The 23,913-nt window shown below is 38.5% G+C and overlaps 1 protein-coding gene across 3 annotated transcripts in view; it reads right to left on the bottom strand.

Moving 5' to 3' along the window:
• Nucleotides 1–1,335: 1,335 nt before the first annotated feature.
• LOC126416262 (host cell factor 1-like) overlaps nt 1,336–23,913 on the bottom strand; it is a 111,239-nt gene continuing 88,661 nt past the window's right edge. For all 3 annotated transcript variants that reach the window (XM_050083892.1, XM_050083893.1, XM_050083895.1), the window contains one exon: nt 1,336–1,754. In XM_050083892.1, the coding sequence (XP_049939849.1) occupies nt 1,663–1,754 (92 nt within the window). In that variant the 3' untranslated portion in view covers nt 1,336–1,662. The remainder of the gene's footprint in view (nt 1,755–23,913) is intronic.

The following is a 23,913-nucleotide window of genomic DNA, read 5'->3' as shown; positions in this document are numbered from 1 at the left end:
TAGATAAGGTAGGGAGCAGACTTCGATCCATTGGTAGAATTCTAAGAAAATGTAATCAGTCTACAAAGGAGATTGCTTATAAAAGACTCATCCTATAATACTGCTCAAATTTGTGGGACTTGTACAAAATAGAACTAACAAGAAACATTAAACATGTATAAAGAATGGCAGAAGGAATGGTCACAGGTTTGTTTGTGTTTGCTTGACGCATGTGGGAGCATCGCATGGATGCTGAGAAAACTTTGGCACACGCATGAAGATAAACACACTCTATCCTGAAAATATCAACTTACAAATTTTCAAGAACCAGTGATGAAACTAGGAGTCTACTACAATTCTTCATGTATCACTGCCATAAAGTTTGTGAATACACAATAAGATTAATTACAGTGTGCTCAGAGAAGTTTAAGCAATCATGCTTCCTGAAGTGGATAAGTGGAATGGATTTGGAAGAAGTACAATGAAAAGTGCTCTTCGCCATGCTACAAACAGTGGGTTGCAGAGTATGCATGTATATGTCGGCAGACCAGTGTTTTGGAATCCATTTTGGCCTGTACTTATGACTGATGATATTATTCTGTGTGAGATATCTTATGCTGTTTGAGCACAGAGTATGTTCCAAAGGCCTCAGTAAATGGTCAAACAATATGTCAAATTATCTGGCAGGTTGTGGCTTTATTAGATGTGTTTGTCAAAAACAGACTGTTTAAATTTAAAACTCCATTCCTGTTTATTAGGTTTTCTGCTATCTAATTTTCTGACAGACTCCTTAACTAGGCTGCCTCAGAAAATTGACATTTACACCACAATATTGGTCTCATTGTATTTCATTTCAAGATTAATTTTTGGGGCAGTGCACACCAACAGCTGATTTGCTTGGGTGTTTTAGTCGAGTGTGATTCCTTGCATCTCTCTTGAACTGTGTAACTGACAGATTTTACACATGAACAGAAAATTATTTTGGTTCTGTGAAAGGTCTTTTGATACAATACTGCTACAGTATTTGTACAACTTCCAATCTTTTGAGAGAGAGAGAGAGAGAGAGAGAGAGAGAGAGAGAGAGAGAGAGAGAGAGGGGGGGGGGGGAGGGGGGGTCCATTGTTCCTTGTTCTACAAACTCAGATGATATTTTTATCCAATACTTATGACAAAGCATTTATGTAACTTTAGAGGGTACATTTACAGTTACAAGTTTACACTCCTGAGTACAGATATTCCGATAAGTTATTGAAGGCAGGGCTAGTAAGGGACCCATTTCACAAAAACCAACTAATATGTCTGTGCTTATATATCCGGGTTTATATTATAAGGATGACATTACAGAGTAAACCAACATTTAAGACAATACAAGAGTCTTCCTCATTTATTTTTTTAAAAAAGTTCATTGTTGATTCACAGTCATGTCACATCTAATATCCAATGTATTAAACTGAACTACTGTCTTAAATGACATAAAACAGCAGTAGTTTACAGTTCATGTCACTTTTATGTACACACACACACACATAAAACAGCATTTTGAAACAGATCTCTTCATGTCCACAGGGGATACCTTCACAAATCCTGATTAAGGACAGCAATATATTGTCTTTGAATAATGAAGCACATACTCCTCTTCCAAGCATTTAGATTAAAACAGTATTTGTTTTTCTGATCCTCTTTTTACGACATTTCATCCCTTGTTCTTTTCAGTCCAACATGTGATCTCGTTTGTCCCCTCTTCATGGCTCCAACTTTCATTTGTGCTGCAGCATCTGTAATAACAATATGCAATACAGTGATACAACTCACATATTTAAAATGCGCAACACAAGTACAAATGACTAAAAATTTGTCATAGACAGATACAGTCAAAACTGCCTGCTACTATGTTTTAGAAAACTGGAGAGAAATGCCTTTCCAACTTTTTTTTTTTTTTTTTTTTTACACAGAAATTAAGAAGTCACAATACCCAAAATTACTTTTTAATTCCAAAAAAAAAGTAATACTTTAAGACGTGACATTTCCTTCCATGTAGACATGTACCTTTTTCTCTTCATTTTTACGTACTTAATAGGCAAATATTATGTTTCCTGTTATGTAACTTTTCATTTACTGTATTTTTCGTTTGTGGTTTTACTGTGTAATTTGCAAATATGGCGCTTCCTTTCATGTATACATTTTTCACACTTATACTTCTTTTAGCCCCCTGAAAAACATATAAACAAAGTTTTACTATATATATACGTTTCTGTTATACATTGTGGAAAATTCATTCTTTTTTCCCCAACATCAATCTCGTGTAGGTAAATTCTTAATATAATTACATCACGACCTTAACGCTTCCTTCGAAAAGCTGACCAACTTTAAAGAAGCAAGAATATAGTGCCAAAACGTAGAATTTTCAGACAAGAGTCTGCACAATACCAGCATCTGTCAACACATGCAGTCTTCCCCAGGATTCTAAATCATCATTTTATCCCCTGTACACTGCTATTATTGAGACATTTATGACTTTACTATACAGTCCCATATTACCTGTTAACAAATGCTTTGCGACGTCAGAATAGTGCACCATTCGAATACAACTGAGGCATATCAGTAAAAGCCAACTCACAGCTATAAAAAGTAGTATACAGCGGACATAACTGGTATTTGTGACGGAAACTGTCGGATTTTAAGGTAAGCATGACATATAAGAGGCAGATGACACCTGGTAAGTGAACTTTGGACCTTGCCATTGGTGGGGAGGCTTGCGTGCCTCAGCAATGCAGATAGCCGTACAGTAGGTGCACCCACAACAGAGGGGTATCTGCTGGGAGGCCAGACAAACATGTGATTTCTGAGGAGGGGCAGCAACCTTTTCAGTAGTGCAAGGCCAACAGTCTGGATGATTGACTGACCTGACTTTTTAACATGTGCTGATACTACAAACAGCTGAAAGCAAGGGGAAACTACAGTTGTAATTTCTCCTGAGAGTATGTAGCTTTACTGTATGGTTAAATGATGATGGCGTCCTCTTGGGTAAAATATTCTGCAGGTAAAGTAATCTCCCCACTCGGATCTCCAGTTGGGAACTACTCGGGAGGATGTATTTTTAGAAAAAACAAAACTGGCATTCTATGGATCGGAGCGTGGAATGTCAGATCCCTTTATTGAGCAGGTAGGTTAGAAAATTTAAAAAGAGAAATGGATAGTTTAAAGTTAGATATGGTGGGAATTAGTGAAGTTCGGTAGGAGGAGGAACAGGTCTTCTGGTCAGGTGAATACAGCGTTATAAATACAAAATCAAATACGGGTAATGCAGGAGTAGGTTTAATAATGAATAAAAAAATAGGAACGCAGATAAGCTAATACAAACAGCATAGTGAACACATTATTGCACCCAAGATATAAATGAAGCCCACACCTACCATAGTAATATACAGGGTTATTACAAATGATTGAAGCGATTTCACAGCTCTACAATAACTTTATTATTTGAGATATTTTCACAATGCTTTGCACACACATACAAAAACTCAAAAAGTTTTTTTAGGCATTCACAAATGTTTGATATGTGCCCCTTTAGTGGTTCGGCAGACATCAAGCCGATAATCGAGTTCCTCCCACACTCGGCGCAGCATGTCCCCATAAATGAGTTCGAAAGCATCGTTGATGCGAGCTCGCAGTTCTGGCACGTTTCTTAGTAGAGGAGGTTTAAACACTGAATCTTTCACATAACCCCACAGAAAGAAATCGCATGGGGTTAAGTCGGGAGAGCGTGGAGGCCATGACATGAATTGCTGATCATGATCTCCTCCACGACCGATCCATCGGTTTTCCAATATCCTGTTTAAGAAATGCCGAACATCATGATAGAAGTGCGGTGGAGCACCATCCTGTTGAAAGATGAAGTCGGTGCTGTCGGTCTCCTGTTGTGGCATGAGCCAATTTTCCAGCATGTCCAGATACACGTGCCCTGTAACGTTATTTTCGCAGAAGAAAAAGGGGCCTTAAACTTTAAACCGTGAGATTGCACAAAACACGTTAACTTTTGGTGAATTGCGAATTTGCTGCACGAATGCGTGAGGCTTCTCTACCGCCCAGATTCGCACATTGTGTCTGTTCACTTCACCATTAAGAAAAAATGTTGCTTCATCACTGAAAACAAGTTTCGCACTGAACGCATCCTCTTCCACGAGCTGTTGCAACCGCGCCGAAAATTCAAAGCGTTTGACTTTGTCATCGGGTGTCAGGGCTTGTAGCAATTGTAAACGGTAAGGCTTCTGCTTTAGCCTTTTCCGCAAGATTTTCCAAACTGTCGGCTGTGGTACGTTTAGCTCCCTGCTTGCTTTATTCGTCGACTTCCGCGGGCTACGCGTGAAACTTGCCCGCACGCGTTCAACCGTTTCTTCGCTCACTGCAGGCCGACTCGTTGATTTCCCCTTACAGAGGCATCCAGAAGCTTTAAACTGCACATACCATCGCTGAATGGAGTTAGCAGTTGGTGGATCTTTGTTGAACTTCGTCCTGAAGTGTCGTTGCATTGTTATGACTGACTGATGTGAGTGCATTTCAAGCAAGACATACGCTTTCTCGACTCCTGTCGCCATTTTGTCTCACTGCGCTCTCGAGCGCTCTGGCGGCAGAAACCTGAAGTGCGGCTTCAGCCGAACAAAACTTTATGAGTTTTTCTACATATCTTTAGTGTGTCGTGACCATATGTCAATGAATGGAGCTACAGTGACTTTATGAAATCGCTTCAATCATTTGTAATAGCCCTGTAAGTTTTATACCAATTAGCTCAGCAGATGATGAAGAGATTGAAGAAATGTATGATGAGGTAAAACAAATTATTCAGATAGTTAAGTGAGATGAAAATTTAATAGTAATGGGGGAAAAGTAGTAGGTGAATGTGGACTGGGGTCAAGGAATAAAAGAGGAAGTCGCCTGTAGGATTTTGCACAGAGCATAACTCAATCATCACTAACACTTTGTTTAAGAATCATGAAAAAAGGTTGTATACGTGGAAGAGAGCTGGAGACACCAGAAGGTTTCAGACTGATTATATAATGACGAGGCAGAGATTTAAGAATCAGGTTTTAAGTTTTAAGACGTTTCCAGGGGTGCATGTAGACTCGGGCCATAATTTATTGGTTATGAACTACAGATTAAAACTCTACAAAGGTGGGAATTTAAGGAGATGGGGCCTGAATAAACTAAAAGAACTAGAGGTTTTCGAGCGTTTCAGAGGGACCATTAGGAAACAATTGACAAGAACAGGGAAAACAAATACAGTAGAAGAAGAATGGATAGCTTTGAGAAATGAAATAGTGAAGGCAGCAGAGGCTGAATTAGATAAAAACACCAGGGCTAGTAGAAATGAGATGGACAGGAAGTGCAAAATGGCTAAGCAGGGATGGATGTAGAAGCATATATCACTAGGGATAAGATAGATGCCGCCTACAGAAAAATTAAAGAGACCTTTGTAGAAAAGAGAACCACCTGTACAGATATCAAGAGCTGAGACGGAAAATCAGTCCTTCACAAAGAAGGGAAAGCCGAAAGGTGGAAGGAGTATACAGAGAGTCTACACAAGGGCAATGTACTTGAGGCAAATATTATGGAAATAGAAGAGAACATACATAAAGAAGAGAGGGGAGATGATATACTGTGTAAAGAATTTGGCAGAGCACTGAGAGATCTAGATAATATTCCGTTAGAGCTACTGACAGCCTTGGGAGAGCTAGCCTTGACCAAACTCTTCCATCTGGTGGTCAAGATGCATGAGACATACAAAATACTCTTTGACTTCAAGAAGAATATAATAATTCCAATTCCAAAGAAAGCACAAGCTGACAGGTATGAAAATTACCAAACTATCAGTTTAATAAATCATGGTTGCAAAATACTAATGTGAATTCTTTGCAGACAAATGGAAAAACTTGTAGAAGCTGACCTCGGGAGAGGACAGTTTGGATTCTGAAGAAATGTAGGAACACACAAGGCAATACTGACCCTACAACTTATCTTTGAAGCTAGATTAAGGAAAGGCAAACCTACGTTTCTAGCATTTGTAGACTTAGAGAAAGCTTTTGACAATGTTGACTGGAATACTCTCTCTCAAATTCCGAAGGTGGAAGGGGTAAAATACAGTGAGCAAAAGGCTATTTACAATTTGTACAGAAACCCAAAGGCAGAGTCGAGAGGCACAAAAGGGAAGCAATGGTTGAGAAGGGAGTGAGAAAGGGTTGTAGCCTATCCCTAATGTTATTCAATCTGTACGCTGAACAAGCCAGAGAAATAAATAAATAAAAAAATTGGAGTAGGAATTAAAATGCATGGAGAAGTAATAAAAACTATGAGGTTCGCCGATGACATTGTAATTCTGTCAGAGACAGCGAAGGACTTGGAAGAACGGTTGTACGGAATGGACAGTTCCTTGAAAGGAGGATACGAGATGAACATCAACACAAACAAAATGAGGATAATGGAATTTAGTCAAATTTAAGTAGGTGATGCTGAGGGAACTAGATTAGGATATGAGACACTTAAAGTAGTAGATGAGTTTTGCTATTTGGACAGCAAAATAACTGATTATGGTTGAAGTAGAGAGGATATAAAATGTAGACTGGTGGTGGCAAGAAAAGCATTTCTAAAGAACAGAAACTTGTTAACATCAAGTATCGATTTAAGTATAAGGAAGTGTTTTCTGAAAGTATTTATATGATTGTAGCCATGTATGGATGTGAAATGTGGACGATAAACATTTTAGACAAGAAGGGAATAGAAGCTTTTGAAATGTGGTGCTACAGAAGAATGCTGAAGATTAGATGGGTAGATCACATAACTAATTAGGCAATGCTGAGCAGCACTGGGGAGAAGAGGAATTTGTGGCACAACTTGACTAGAAGAAGGGATCGGTTGGTAGGACATGTTCTGAGCAGGATCATCAATTTAGTACTGGAGGAAAGCATAGAGGGTAAAAATTGTAGAGGGAGACCAAGAGATGAATACACTAAGCAGATTCAAAGGATGTAAGCTGCACTAGTTACTCGGAGATTAAGAGGCTTATACAGGTTACAGTAGCATGGAGAGCTGCATCAAACCAGTCTCTGGACTGAAGACCACCACCACCACCACCACCACCACCACCACCACCACCAACAACAGAAATGTAAAAAGAAACAGGTAGCCTGAAACTGAAATATAATGTAGTACTGCTGTGCGGGTAAAAAAAAAAGGGGGGGGGGGGGGGAGGAAAGAAAAGATACCAGTCTCTAGGTTTTCAAGCCAGTAGCCCAGTCCTTGAGAGCAACATATATTACAAGCAGAACTGGTAGTGCAGGGAGAGAGGAAGTTATTCAGAATCACTTGCCCCACGAACTAAGTATCATTTATGAGTCTTTTCTCTTCCCCCTTACCTGTTTAACCAGCACTAGGAGTGTACATAAAGTTTTGAAAGTGATGTTACATGTTATCCTTTTTTTAAATGCTAATGTAATGATTTAGGATGGTATCTGGAACAAGCTGAAGACAAGAAGTAAAATCACGAAAATTCCTACAATGTTGTTTATAAAATTCAACTTAGATTGCAGGACATACACTGCATGTGGAGAGACACAATGTGGATCTTTGATACTGTGTGACAATGAAGCACCAAACATTGAGATCACCTTCTGAGTAGATGAGAGTAGGCAGGTGTCAAGTACATTGAAATTCTGGAATCATACACTTTTAAAAATTTCCATAATTTGGTTTCACCTAAGCATTTTATTGAGTAGTAGAGCTATGTTATTTAAATTTGTTTGTTTTGAATATGCTGCCAGTATTTCCTTATTTCCTTCCTTTTTCACCAAAGAAAATCCTACAGATTTATCATGTTTTCCCAATGAGATTGATTAATGATGTACTTCCAGGTTTTCCAATTTGTTGTTGTCTTTTATGCACAATTTTTCAAAAACTTACCCAGTCTTCTTCAGATGCTATGAATTGTGCTGTTATGTGTACTCTTTGCCTTGACTCCACCCAGAGTGTGAACTATTGCTGGTCTCACATTGCAATTATTTCTATTTATAGTTGACTGTGAGTTTATTTTCTGACACCCACTAAGACCTTTGAACCTCTTTAGCTTTTCAGAGCCCGTACCGATATTCCATGAAATGTACATTCTCTCAGCATTCCCTAGCTTTGGTGGATGTGATGGCCATCAAGACTGTAACAAATTTGAGAGTCAAGACACTAAACTTGTTTAGATTTAAACTTCCCAACATGAGTGCTAGGGTTTCTGCCATCTTTTATCTGACAGACTCCTACATTATGTTGTCCCAGAAACTTGTGTTTGCACCACAATATTGGTCTCTCTACATTTCATTTCCTGATTAATTTTGAGGGCTGTTTGGCAACAGCTGATTTGCTTGGTTGTTTTAGTTGGGTGTGTTGCTGGTGTTCCTTGCATCTCTCCTCAACTATTCTAAAAGTCTGCTCCACTGATGAAATGCCACATTTGCATGAAATGCGGTACACACACCTCGATTTTAGAAACCTAAACTGCCTTAACATTACAATGAAGATTTTTTAAAAATCTTTGTTCACAGAAGTGAAATACATTGGAGGGCATGTTTCTGTAGGAGTCTACCAATATTTCTGGATGTTGGCCCAGCATAAGGTAGGTAAGTGATTCCTGGCTTCTCTTTCCCTGTCTCAGTCTCAACCAAAACTTATTTCCCAGATATTTTAGGTTTTGACTGCAACACCCACTCAATTTGATGATCTGACAAGGGAAACTCCCCATTGCACTGCCTTCAGATTTAGTTGTAAAATGTCCTAGCAGTGGATAGCCCGGCATAAAAACTGGAAGAAGGTGTACTGAAATCTGAAAAAAGAAGCAAATTATAAACAATGGACAATAGAAGCTTGAGATGAGCAACAATACAGGAATAACGGTGTTGTGGTTGTGTAGTCATGGTGCTGGACTACAAAATGGGAGATCCACGTCCAAATCTTCCTCTTGCCCAACCCCATAACCTCTCACAGAAATGAAGACAACAAATAAACGGTGTGAGCCATGTTACAACAAAGGAATTCTGGAGTCAAAACTTCCAAATGCAACACAAAGGTCATAACGTGGTACTTGTGTGGAACAAATAGAAGGTATGTACATCTGGAGGTTCCGTTCTTACACCTTGATGTGGGGAGTTTCCCTTATGAGTACCTCCATAGGGTCATTCCATGTCAGTTCAACCAGGGGCTCCAGCTCATAGTCTCACATTTGATTGAAATTCAGTACACTAATTCTACCATGTGTGGAACACTCGTGTACAAAGTATTAGTTTCCCCTGTCAACTAGTTCCAGAATTATGGCTTGTGAAAGAAGGTGGCGTGACCCAGAAATTGCAACCCACATCTGGCAATCTCTCTTCAGACCTAACTTCAGGTCTTAATAACTTTGGAACTATTCCACACAGTCCAGTGAAATTTTTACAACTCAGTAACATCCATTTAGAAAAGACACTCCATGAATCAAAACACCAACAACATATTTCTGAGGGAAAATAAAAATTCCAAAATGTGATTAAAAATGTAATACGTTAAAAGGTACATATTGTAGGTGCCCTCTATGCCAAATATAATTCACTCAAAAAGGGTATAAATTCTTTTGTGGTAAGCTTAATATGGCCCAAACACACACAGAACTCATCATGCCCATATCAGTCACAAAAACTAAGTTACATGCACACGAAAATACAAAAATTTGAAAAATTACCTGAAAAATATGGATTTTCCAAGTGTGGTAGCACAAAAGGGACAAATGATATCCAAGCCAAATTTCACACACTGCGTAAGTAGACCATAATGATATATATCTCAAAATTTCAGCATATTATTGCAAGACATTTGTGTACAATGGAAGTTGACAGATGTATTTGGTGATGTGGCCATTGTTCCATAACACAATTTTGTAAAAACATATTGTAAACTGTTCTGGCTCTTCTTATCCTCTCCCACAACTGTTTAATCACTAAGCAACAATATATAGACAGATTAACACAACCTATCATTAATGTTTACTGCACCTTAACTGCTAAAAACCAGTCGATTGTGCTTCGAACAGATGTTCTCCCACACTTTAGCTACTGTACTCTGTACATTGAGTGGCAAATTGTACTGTCTTCCTGACACTGTGATAGGAACAGGAACTGTCATAAGAATATGTTCAAAAGGAATCCAACACCTGTCTGCCAAACGTGGCCAATGAAATGATCTTGCTCGACCTGCTGGCGCCATGAAGTTCACAAATACATCACCTTCTGCATCAGAGCACTCTGCAACACATCCTAAGTACCATTTGTCATCATAAACAGCAATAACATAGCAACCTGGTTGTATGTTGCTGCTTTTGCTTCTGAATCCTGAGTCAAACACATTGTGAAGACACATGTTGTGCATGAACCTATAGTTATAACCGGACAGTCTGCTCATCTGCACATTGTCAGAGTCAGCTGGAGAGAAGTGATGATGGCTCCTTGTGCCTGCGGCAGTTTTCATGTGTTCTAGTCTGCTTTTTAACAACTCTTTGACTATATTTCACCTCATCTTTCGAAACATAGAATGATTGTATGCCAGAGATATTTTTCTGTTCCTAGGCAAATAATTGAAGAGATGTTAGAATGTGACCTTCTGTAGGGTGCTGCAGACTAGCTCGTGATGCCATGCACTTAATGGTAGCACCAATACCAGCACATACATTTTTACCATGACTTGTTGCGAAAAAATTCCATTCTGCGAGAATCTGAAAATCATGGTAATGCATGCACAAATTTATGAGATTATTGCAGTTTTTGTGCTGACTAGCTGCCCCATCACTGAAGTATTTCGCAAAATGTATGTGAGGCAGCTTGTTTTTCACATATGCCATGACAGTGCGAAAGTTGGCATGAACTGCAATGGCATCATGAATTAAATAGTCACTAAAAACGCACAGGTTCATGACAGACACATCACCTGATTCACCTCTATAGTAAATCGCAAATGGCTGGAGAGTTGCTTGACTGTTGTCCCAATGATATCCTTGGATGGCATCTTGAACTATAAATGCGTAATTTTCAGAAAAGTCTAGTATTACTATAATTTCATCTTGTTTCAAATTATCCTTACAAAGCTGGAGATAATCTGATTGTGCTGTTTCTGTGAAGCTGTGTGTGATCAGTCTGTCCGTTTTTGACAACACATTTCAACAAAATCTTCCACTGTACTTTGCTTTGTTGCAAGACTTGTCCAATCCATGTGTGTCCATTATTTATAAGAAACAAGTTCATCGTCATCCATAAGGAGTTCACCATACAGTTTGTTATTCATGTGTTCTGCAAGATTTGCCTTACCAGGACACTTTTCACACCTGTTTATCATGCACTGGTAGGAACTGACGTCACACACTAGCAGCTTCATTGCACCTTTGTAATCCAGACCAGAATCCTTTATAGCAGCAAACATCAGCTTAGCATTTTGATGGGTCTCACATACACAAACATTGTGTGTGCCCCTTGCACTTACAGGCACAATCCATTTTGGCCCAAGATTGAAAAAAGATGATAAACCTACTGTTGTATAGCAACAGTCTTCTTTGCATCTGTACACGAACATTTCCCATTTTCACCGTTACATAGTCTTTTTTTCCAGGCATTATTAGGCTGTAGTCATTATTTTCATAAAACTCCGACACTAGCACCTTTATTTCTGAACTCAATTGCTTATTCGTGAGCCTACTGAAGTTGTGGAAGCACTCCTTGGGTTGCTTTTATTTTGCTAGCTTGCTTTACCATATATGTAGAAACATTGAATTCCTTTGCAGTGTAGTCAATAGACCACCTAGAAGGTGCAAGGGTAAGAATAGCTACTTTTTTCTGGCGTGTAGATATGGCACATTTTTCTTTCAAATCATGCACAATTTTGTCAAAATCAGAGCATTTCTGGCACGATTTCTGTTCCTTTGGAGCAGATAGTTCTTCCTCTTCTAGCGTTAGTGTTTCAGCTATTTTGTGTTTTAATTCCATTTGAGCTTCTTGTAGTTTTCTTCTACCATAGCTGGGCTTGTCTCTTTTCCCAACTTTGTGTGTCTTCATGGGAGACAAACCAAGAGCAGTAACTGAAGTATTTAATTGCTCATCCGCTGTGATTGTAGGTGGCTGATACTCTTTGTCCCTGTCACGTAAATTATCAGAATATTCTCCATTTTTTAGCTGTGTAACACACCTGGAACATAACTTTTGTCTTGGTTTTATGTTAAGAACCATGCACTGACTCACTTTCAATACTGATTTTATATCAATTTCTCTGAGGCTACACTTCACTGTCTTCTTATGAATCTGAAATGGATCAAAACAACTTGTTTGTAGGAAAGAATACTTATCCAGAAACACTTTCATATGATGATAACAAACATTAAAGTTTCCTGGAACTGTACTTCTTGTGCCCACAAAATGTATCCTGGATCTCCATAGCAACAAATCTTGGCCTGATTCATCCACATCATACAGTACAAAGCGAAAGCCACATTTTGTTCCATATGTTGTTTTATGACATTCAGATGATTGTGCTCTACCAATACTGCAACTTGTTTGAACAAAAGCACAACTAGTACAATCTTCTGCCTCCAAACTGACTTTCCACAACAGCACTGACCAGTCTGAACCAGAATCTTAAAAACATAAGTAACCTGTAATTGTTGCTTGTTTCCTTTGTTGTTCCTGCCTAACAATGACTCATTCTGTCCCTGAAGACTACCACTGTTTAACTTTCTGCTGCCTAATGGTTCCCAACAATTGCTGCGGCTTTATCTGAAACAAGCTGTCTGCATCATCACTATTACTTGCTAAATCGCGTTAAAAGAAACATAACCAAATACATCTCTGTCGCCTTGCAATAACAAGCTGAAATTTTGCCATATATTATATTATGGTCTACTTATGCTGTGTTTGAAATTTGGCTTGGATATCACTTGTCCCTTTTGTGCTACCTCACTTGGAAAATCCATGTTTTTCAGGTAGTTTTTCAAATTTTTGTATTTTTGCGTGCATGTTACTGTGTGACAGATATGGGCAAGATGAGTTCTGTGTGTGTTTAGGCCACATCAAGCTTACCACAAAAAATTTATACCCTTTCTGAGTGAATTATATTTGGCATAGAGGGCACCTACAATATGTACCTTTTAATGTATAACATCTTTTAATCACATTTTGGAATTTTTATTTTCCCTCAGAAATATGTTGTTGGTGTTTTGATTCATGGAGTGTCTTTTCTAAATGGATGTTACTGAGTTGTAAAAATTTCACTGGACTGTGTGGAATAATTCCAAAGTTATTAAGACCTGAAGTTAGGTCTGAAGATAGATTGCCAGATGTGGGTTGCAATTTCTGGGTCACGCCACCTTTCACAAGCCATAATTCTGGAACTAGTTGACGGGGGAAACTAATACTTTGTACATGAGGGTTCGACACTTGGTAGCATTGGTGTGCTAAATTTCAGCCAAATCTGAGACTACCACCTGGAACATTTTCTCAAATTGGTTGAATTGACATGGAATGACCCCAGAACACTATTTGTAGGTATCTTAATTCTTCGGTGAGTCACTTCTTTTCTGGAAGTGTTTAAGCTCTATGGAGTAGAGTCTTTAACAACGAATTTCTTTCTGTCAGATGGTGATAGCTTGAAACATGGAGAGAGAGGTCAGTGATGGCTTGACAACGAGTAGCCCACTGGATGGAGTAATTTGAAGAAGGCACTAGTGCCCATGAAGTGCTTTGGGCAACACATGGAACATTGAAATTCTTTTCATCATAATATAAAATTCACATTGGAACTTGAAAAGAAGGGCAGCTAACCTTTCATCAATGGTTAGTTAAAGTAGACTGGTCAGATTTCTTCATCGGAGTGTATATGGAAAATGCATGTGCACTGATTCTCTCTCTCTCTCTCTCTCTCTCTCTCTCTCTCTCTCTCTCTCTCTCTCTCTCTCGCTCTCTGTCCCCACACCCACACCTTGAGCCATCACTATCCAATCACAAAGAAATATGGTGTTCTGGTCCATAAAGCTTGAACACTTTCTGACAGACAGAGCCACACAGACAAGTTGTATCTACAAATAGTTTTCCAAAGGGGTTATGCTCAACACCAGGAATGCATGAGAAAGAGGTCTTAAAGTTACAAATGATCTGCTGATCCACATGGTGGAGGTCTGGCTCAATATCCAGAATGATTGGTAGGCTCCTATGGAAAGATGGTATCCAGTGTATTTTGCTCCCAGGAACGAAGATAAAATCTTCTTTGTAATATTAAACATAATCTAGGCCAGCAAAGGCAGGGTGAGCATCGCTTTCCATGCGAATATGGGAGGTCTTATGTAAGGCTGATTGTTGGAACAGTCAACGAGGGATGGAAGGAACATCAGCACCATACTTTATCAAAACAACCAAGCAAATAAGCTTTCATCAAGCATGGCCTCGAATATAATGATGAAAAGAAAAATCATGAGACAGTTTCCTGCATCAAAAGCCAAATCTCCAGGACCGTGTAATTACAAGTCTATCAACAAAAAGATGGCAGGAAACCTAATACACTGATGGGGGTTTAGATTTAAACAAGACTTGGGCCGTGGCACTCATTTTGTTAAGATCTCAACGGTCGTCACATCCACCAAAGGTGGCAAATGCTGAAAGAATGTGTGTTTCATAGAATATCAGTGCAGGCTCTGGAAAACAAAGAGCATTGAAAGAGCATAGTGAGTGTCAGGAGTTGGATTCACACTCAGCTATAAATAGCAGTGTGGGACCACCAATAGTTAGTAGACTGGTTAGAGACCAGGCAGCATGTATACATAACAGAAAAATAAGTCAGCTGAAGATCTGGAAGTACACCATTAAAATTCTTCAGATCTATATTTTTTTTTTACTACAAATTTGTTGTAACATGGGTACTTTTCTTTGTGGTAAATTGTATTTCTATCTTGTGTAAGAAGACCAGACTGATTTTATAACTGCCTCATTTCAGGGAAAATGAGAAATGTTTATGCTATTAATATGTGTGGTGTACGGAATGAGATGTTTAGGACAGAATGTGACAGGCCTAAGATATAATGAATACGAGGCCACCTATTTGACAGCACCTGTGAAGAAATTGTGTACCAGTAATGCATCAGGAGAAGAAATTAAGACACAACAAAAGCACGAAGTTACCAGTTTCATGTGATGGTACATGGCTTACAAGTGAACATTAGTCACTACACGGGGAAAGCACTGTAACAGAAAGTAAATCTGGAATAGTTGTGGATACCAAATAGCTCACTTCTTACTACAAAGGTTGTTAAATAGGGAAAGAGGAAAAATACTATGGCTTATGCAGAATGGATGGAAAGTCATGAACAAAATGGTTCAATTAACCACAGGGATACCAGCAGGTGCCATGTAAGTAGACAGAATGAAGAAAACTTTCCTATGATCAGAAATCAGACATGGTGTACAACACATTACATTAGTGGTGGTGATACCAAATCCTTCAAGGCTGTTTCAGAATTAAAGCCACATGACCTAATAAACCTATCACTAAACTGTAATGTGTTGGTCATGTCCAAAACAAAATGGGTGCGCAACTGAAAAAAATGAATTGAGAATACAAGGATAAAAAGTATTCTGGTGGAAAACCTCTCTGTGGTAAAATGAGATTGGCAGATGCTGCCATAAACACAATAATCTCATATTAGGGACGTCCTAAATTCTGATTTTGTTATTAACATGAGAGCAGCTATATGGAATACACGGTATCACAAATTCTTTTCGGATTCCAATGTCATATTTTTGGCCCAAGCAAAATGAGACAAGATGTCCTTATCAATGTTCAGTGTCTGAAAGGACTGTTAATAGCTATATGTTGTTGTTGTTGTTGTGGTCTTCAGTCCTGAGACTGGTTTGATGCAGCTCTCCATGCTGCCCAATCCTGTGTATGCTTCTTCATCTCCCAGTACCTATTGCAGCCTACACCCTTCTGAATCTGCTTAGTGTATTCATCTCTTGGTCTCCCTCTATGATTTTTACCCTCCAGCTGCCCTCCAATGTTAAATTTGTGATCCCTTGATGCCTCAGGACATGTCCTACCAACCGATCCCTTCTTCTAGTCAAGTTGTGCCACGAACTTCACTTCTCCCCAATCCTATTCAATACCTCCTCATTAGTTATGTGATCTACCCACCTAATCTTCAACATACTTCTGTAGCACCACATTTAGAAAGCTTATATTCTCTTCTTGCCCAAACTATTTATTGTCCATGTTTCACTTCCATACATGGCTACACTCCATACAAACACTTTCAGAAACGACTTCTTGACACACAAATCTATACTCGATGTTAACAAATTTCTGTTCTTCAGAAACGCTTTCCTTCCCATTGCCAGTCTACATTTTATATCCTCTCTACTTCGACCATCATCAGTTATTTTGCTCCCCAAATAGCAAAACTCCTTTACTACCTTAAGTGTCTCATTTCCTAATCTAATTCCCTCAGCATCACCTGACTTAATTCGACTACATTCCATTATCCTCATTTTGCTTTTGTTGATTTCATCTTATATCCTCCTTTCAAGACACTGTCCATTCCACTCAACTGCTCTTCCAAGTCCTTTGCTGTCTCTGACAGAATTACAATGTCATCGGCGACCCTCAAAGTTCTTATTTCTTCTCCCTGGATTTTAATACCTACTCCGAATTTTTCTTTTGTTTCCTTTACTGCTTGCTCAATATACAGATTGAATAACATCGGGGAGAGGCTACAACCCTGTCTCACTCCCTTCCCAACCACTGCTTCCCTTTCATGCCCCTCGACTCTTATAACTGCCATCTGGTTTCTGTACAAATTGTAAATAGCCTTTCGCTCCCTGTATTTTACCCCTGCCACCTTTAGAATTTGAAAGAGAGTGCTCCAGTCAACATTGTCAAAAGCTTTCTCTAAGTCTACAAATGCTAGAAACGTAGGTTTGCCTTTCCTTAATCTTTCTCCTAAGATAAGTTGTAAGGTCAGTATTGCCTCACGTGTTCCAACATTTCTACGGAATCCAAACTGATCTTCCCCAAGTTCGGCTTCTACCAGTTTTTCCATTCGTCTGTAAATAATTCGCGTTAGTATTTTGCAGCTGTGACTTATTAAACTGATAGTTCGGTAATTTTCACATCTGTCAACACCTGCTTTCTTTGGGATTGGAATTATTATATTCTTCTTGAAGTCTGAGGGTATTTCACCTGTCTCATACATCTTGCTCACCAGATGGTAGAGTTTTGTCAGGACTGGCTCTCCCAAGGCCGTCAGTAGTTCTAATGGAATGTTGTCTACTCCCGGGGCCTTGTTTCAACTCAGGTCTTTCAGTGCTCTGTCAAACTCTTCATGCAGTATCGTATCTCCCATTTCATCTTCATCTACATCCTCTTCCATTTCCATAATATTGCCCTTGTGTAGACCCTCTATACACTCCTTCCACCTTTCTGCTTCCCCTTCCTTACTTAGAACTGGGTTTCCATCTGAGCTCTTGATAGTCATGCAAGTGGTTCTCTTTTCTCCAAAGGTCTCTAATTTTCCTATAGGCAGTATCTATCTTACCGCTCGTGAGATAAGCCTCTACATCCTTACATTTGTCCTCTACCCATCCCTGCTTAGCCATTTTGCACTTCCTGTCGATATCATTTTTGAGACATTTGTATTCCTTTTTGCCTGCATCACTTACTGCATTTTTGTATTTTCCCCTTTCATCAATTAAATTCAGTATCTCTTCTGATACCCAAGGATTTTTACCAGCCCTCGTCTTTTTACCTACTTGATCCTCTGCTGCCTTCACTACTTCATACCTCAGAGCTACCCATTCGTCTTCTACTGTATTTCTTTCCCCCATTCCTGTCAATTGTTCCCTTATGCTGTCCCTGAAACTCTGTACAACCTCTGGTTTAGTCAGTTTATCCAGGTCCCATCTCCTTAAATTCCCACCTTTTTGCAGTTTCTTCAATTTTAATCTACAGTTCATAACCAATAGATTGTGGTCAGAGTCCACATCTGCCCCTGGAAATGTCTTACAATTTAAAACCTGGTTCCTAAATCTCTGTCTTACCATTATATAATCTATCTGATACCTTTTAGTAGCTCCAGGATTCTTCCATGTATACAACCTTCTTTTATGATTCTTGAACCTAGTGTTAGCTATGATTAAGTTATGCTCTGTGCAAAATTCTACCAGACGGCTTCCTCTTTCATTTCGTAGCCCCAATCCATATTCACCTACTATGTTTCCTTCTCTACCTTTTCCTACTGTCGAATTCCAGTCACCAATGACTATTAAATTTTCGTCTCCCTTCACTACCTGAATAATTTCTTTTATCTCATCATACATTTCATCAATTTCTTCATCATCTGCAGAGCTAGTTGGCATATAAACTTGTACTACCGTAGCTATAGGCACAAAAATACTTTACCACCTGCAGTGATGGAACCTATCAAGCCTGTATTTAAAAATGTAGGTTCCACAGAGCTCTTAAAAATGTGTGTTGGAGCCAATACACAAAATGATAATGAGTCACTGAACAGCAAAATTTAGAAAGGTTTCCCCAAAAGTGGATTTTGTGGAAAAATTATTATTAAAATTGCAACTAATGATGCATTAATTACCCTTAATGGAGGCATGAAAGGTAGACGGAAGTAATTACACAATTAGGAATTAAGCCTCAAAGTTTTATAGACTTACGTCGGACCAAGTGGATAGAGTGTGAATAAAATCAGCAGAGACAAAAAAAAAAAAAAACTAGAAACAACACAAGAGGCAAGAAAAAGGATTAAGATCAGATTAGAGAAGACAGACAACCAGTCATCATCAGAAGGGAAAACTTACTCTGCTTCTAGCTTTTGATTTACATTAAAACAACAACAAAAGTACAAAAATGAATTAGCAATGTATTTTGATCATTTCTTGCGCTTCATATCTTCTTGATCTGTCTCTCTCTTAACACAAAAAACTGGTTCTGAATGAATTTGATGTATATAACTATATAATATCAACATAATCAAGCAACATCAGGTTCTTCTATTGGATAGCTTCTCAGTTAAAAACATACTACTATGTTAAAAAAAGTTTAGAAAACTAAATTCATAATTTAAAACAAATTAAAAATATTACGTATTTTGGTATGCACCTAAAAGAACTCAGTTTTGTAAACATGTATTTTGCCAATAAAGTAAATTAAGCACAACATTTAACTCCCAATATGATGAATATGCTATAGTACTACTGCTGAACAGCAGTCATTTTGAAATAATTTAAAAGGGGGTAAAAATAGTTTCTTTATGGTTGATTGTATTTGTAACTTGTACAAGAAGACCAATTGTCTGAGAGGGTCAACTTTCATTCTTCCAAGTTTACTATGTCACAAGAAAAATTGGTGAATTTTGTCAAATTTTTGCTGCTTTAAGCTGTATCTGCCTCCTTCAGAGAGCAAATTTAAATGTAAGCCTGTAAGTCAATCGTAATAAGATTCAAATAATACGTGATAAGCATACTGAAAAGAATGTATGATAAACACACTGAAAAGAAATCTACCAATTCACAATGGAATAAACCAATAAACAACTATTTATTTGTTTTAATTGGGCAGATAAAAAATCTACTCACCAAGCAACGGCAGGAGAACACACACATAAAGGGTACAGTGAAACCTCACATAGTGAGCATAATTCGTTCCAGAATCTTACTCGTAATGCAAAACACCCTTTAAGTGAAACAATTTATCCCATATAAATTAATGTAAAAAACAATAATGCATTCCATGCAGGAAAAGTACTGACAGTTTTATCTTATTCATGCCATTTATTCACAGAAAATTATACATATAGTATTATGTACTTTATTATTCATGATACATAACTAATTCTTTTTACTAGAAAGCAACCTAGTCATTTGTTTCTGCTGATGCTTCAACACTTGGCAAAAATGTGCCACAGCATTATTGTCAAATAAATTTGTAGCATGCCTGGCCACTGCTTTAATGGGGTAATGATTTTCAATGTACGATGCAACTGATTCCCACGCTTTCAGCACTTCTCTTATTGTGCCAGAAGATTGCAGCTTTTCTGTAACTGCCTCCTCCTCTTCCTCCTGTGAAGGACTACTCTCTACAACTTCATAAGCTCTTTGGTGGTCACTTCTTGGCTGTGATCTTCCACAAGCTCATTGATATCATTGTTATCCACTTCTAGCCCCATGCTCTTGGCCAAAGACACAATCCTATTGACTACAGGCTCCACAGGTACTGAGTTGAATGCCTCAGAGTCACATTCGACAACACGCTTCGGCCAAAGCTTCTTCCAAGCAGAAGTGAGAGTTCTCTTGGTAACCCCTTCCCAAGTCTTTTTGATCATCTTGAGGCATGCAACTATGTTGAAGTGATATTTCCAAATCTCTCTGAGAGTGAGATTGTTAGCTTCAGTCAACTCAAAGCAATGATCGAAGTGTGCTTTAATGTAGAGCTTCTTAAAGTTACAAATAATCTGCTGGTCCACAGGGTGGACTAACAGAGTGGTGTTGGGAGGCAGAAATTGGATATCGATGAATTGAAATTCTTCAAGAAGGTGATTTGGTAGGCCTGGAGAATGGGCAGGAGCATTGTCTGTAACACACCAAATGTGAATTGGCATATTCATCTCAAGCAAATATTTTTTCAACGAAGGACCAAACACTTCACTGATCCAATCACAAAAAAGATCACGTGTCACTCAAGCCTTGTTGTTGGACCTCCAAATCACATTTAACCTGCTCTTCTGAACTGTATACTTCTTGAAGGCTCATGGAATTCCTGAACGATAAACAAGCAGCATTTAATTTTCAAATCGCTGCTTGCATTGGCACAGAATAGCAGTGTGAGACTGTCTTTCATTTGCTTGTGACCAGGGAATATGTTCTCCTCTGCTGCTTTGGCATCTTTTTCCAGAACAGACCTATCTCGTCACCATTAATAGTGAAAATAGATGATGTAGACCAATTATATGTGGATGCTAAATCAGCAATGCTCCACTTTCACATTTTTCAATCATTTCATGTTTCATTTCTAAGGTCATTTTCTTTCTCTTGAGGTAGTCTTCTCGCGGCTTTATCTTTGAGGACATTTCTACAAAGGTTATTAAAATGTGAACAAAAAAAAGTGAAAACACAAGTTTAGAAAAGTGTGTGATCACAAGCTGCACTAAGAGGGAGGGTATCAAAAAGAGTGCTAGCCCCCCAGAATGCAGTACATATGAAAGACATTGTTCATATGCCAGTGCTGACAATGAAAGGCGCTCATATTGTTGAATGTTTCATCCGCTACATGCAAACAGCTCGTGACAACATACTAAACCATTGTCACTCGTTATGCGAAACATCACACATTAAGTAAGTATCTTTTTTATACAATTTGTTTTGCTTGTTATACAAATTGCGCATTATTGAGAGGTGCTCTTTAAGCGAGGTTCCACTTTTAATACATATGCATGCTTTTGGAGCCAGTGGTTGCTTCTGGCAGAAGGGTTTGAAGGGGAAGGAAGAGGGGTATAGGAAAAGGATTGGTAAGGTTTAGGAAAAGGGGTAGAGCTTGGAAGTCACCCAGAACCCCAGGTTAGAGGAAACTTAATGGACGGGATGAGAAGGGAAGAGTCTTATGGAATTGCTACAGTAGTACTGTTGAACAGAGGTGATTTTGAAAAAAAATTAAAAAGGAATAAAAATAGTTTCTTTGTAGTAGAATGTACTGTTATCTTTCCTTCTCATCCTGTTCCCTGACTTGGGTTCTGTGTGACTTTTCGAATTCTACCCCTTTTCTTAAACATCACCAGTCTTTTCCTTCACCATTTTCCTTACCCTTCAACCAGAAGGAGGAGCAACTGGCTCTGAAAGCTTGCATACAAAATACCTTTTATACATGTGTTATTTTGCAATCATATGGTGAATAGATTTTTTATCTATCGAACTACATTATATTTTTTTAAAAAACAAAGATGATGTGACTTACCAAACGAAAGCGCTGGCAGGTCGAAAGACACACAAACAAACACAAACATACACACAAAATTCAAGCTTTCGCAACAAACTGTTGCCTCATCAGGAAAGAGGGAAGGAGAGGGGAAGACGAAAGGATGTGGGTTTTAAGGGAGAGGGTAAGGAGTCATTCCAATCCCGGGAGTGGAAAGACTTACCTTAGGGGGAAAAAAGGACGGGTATACACTCGCGCACACACACACATATCCATCCACACATATACAGACACAAGCAGACATATTTAAAGACAAAGAGTTTTTGTCTTTAAATATGTCTGCTTGTGTCTGTATATGTGTGGATGGATATGTGTGTGTGTGCGCAAGTGTATACCCGTCCTTTTTTCCCCCTAAGGTAAGTCTTTCCACTCCCGGGATTGGAATGACTCCTTACCCTCTCCCTTAAAACCCACATCCTTTCGTCTTCCCCTCTCCTTCCCTCTTTCCTGATGAGGCAACAGTTTGTTGCGAAAGCTTGAATTTTGTGTGTGTGTTTGTGTTTGTTTGCGTGTCTTTCAACCTGCCAGCACTTTCGTTTAGAAAGTCACATCATCTTTGTTTTTTGATAAATTTTTCCCACGTGGATTGTTTCCCTCTATTATATTGAACTACATTATATTTTTTATATTTATTTGTTTTTATAGACAAATATAGCCTTCTATGTTCTCAATGGCTACTTCAGCTGACCCCTTCCAGCACTGTCCGGGATAACATTACACCGGCCTTTAAGCTACATAACGTATTTTTCAGGCCTCTATGATACCCTGAAACATGGTTCACCTTCATAGTTTTCACCTGTGCAGTTGGTATTACCTTAAAACATGCACACCCTCAGTACCACACATTTCGATTACACCAATGGTCAAGTGTCAAACAATGGTAGTGATACCTGAGCTCGCACATAATCTGCTAATTTTACCTACAACTTCTGTCATAATCTATCCTGATGTGATCACCAATAAAGTAATGCAGACTAGCTTTCCACTCCATATTTTGTTGCTGAATATTGGTACAGTTCAGGACTTGTTACACCATTCAGAAATTTAGACACCAGACACCACAATGCAAACATAACTTAAAATTGTTGTGATGGGAGTTTACTGTCTAGCAAATACTCTGTTTCTATAGTCACCTGGATATTAACACTTTAGAGACCTCCCCATACTGGGCCTAAGAAACCGACCATTGATGCCATTATTTAAAGCATTACTGGCACAGATATAATTGATGTAGCTTTGAGAGTAATACATAATAAGAAAGGATCAGAGATTTATTTTCCATAGTTACTGTAGTTCCACAATGGATTAAAAATTTAAAATAATGATGACAGAAAGTATAATGATCCTCCTAAGTAAAAAGTGTTAGGTTAATTACTGAGCTCATTCCACAAACTTGACGTATTTGTGGCAGGTGAACAGCAAACTGCAAAATCTAACAAGTACATGCACAGAATGTGATAATATTGGCTCAACCATTAGCGTCAGCAGCTGCTATGTTCACTAATGCTTCTTTCAAAATAATTCTAGAAACTAACAAAAGAATGCAGCTCCAGTTACAGGACATGTAGCGAGACATCTGTAAACTGTTCTCGTATGAAATTTGTCCAGTTTTAGAGTGACAGGTGGCTCATGTAACGAGAAAATCAAGGCCTGATGTATGCTCAGATGTGGCCTTTTTAAAACACAGTTTTAGACTGAGCTATGTTTGGGCTTGCTCTCCAAAGTGTTAATTACGCTTGTTTATTTTACTCCTTGTCTTTCTAGCTGTTTGGTACAGGATTCCGTGCATCTAAATTTCTTATTGTTATCTTTTTCTTTAACAATTTATCTTGAATCTTGTATGTTGTATCAGCAATGATATCAAGGAAG

This window comes from Schistocerca serialis, chromosome 8 (assembly GCF_023864345.2).
Source record: "Schistocerca serialis cubense isolate TAMUIC-IGC-003099 chromosome 8, iqSchSeri2.2, whole genome shotgun sequence".
Classification (NCBI taxonomy): Eukaryota; Metazoa; Arthropoda; class Insecta; order Orthoptera; family Acrididae; genus Schistocerca; species Schistocerca serialis.
This window is presented reverse-complemented; position numbering and strand designations above follow the sequence as displayed.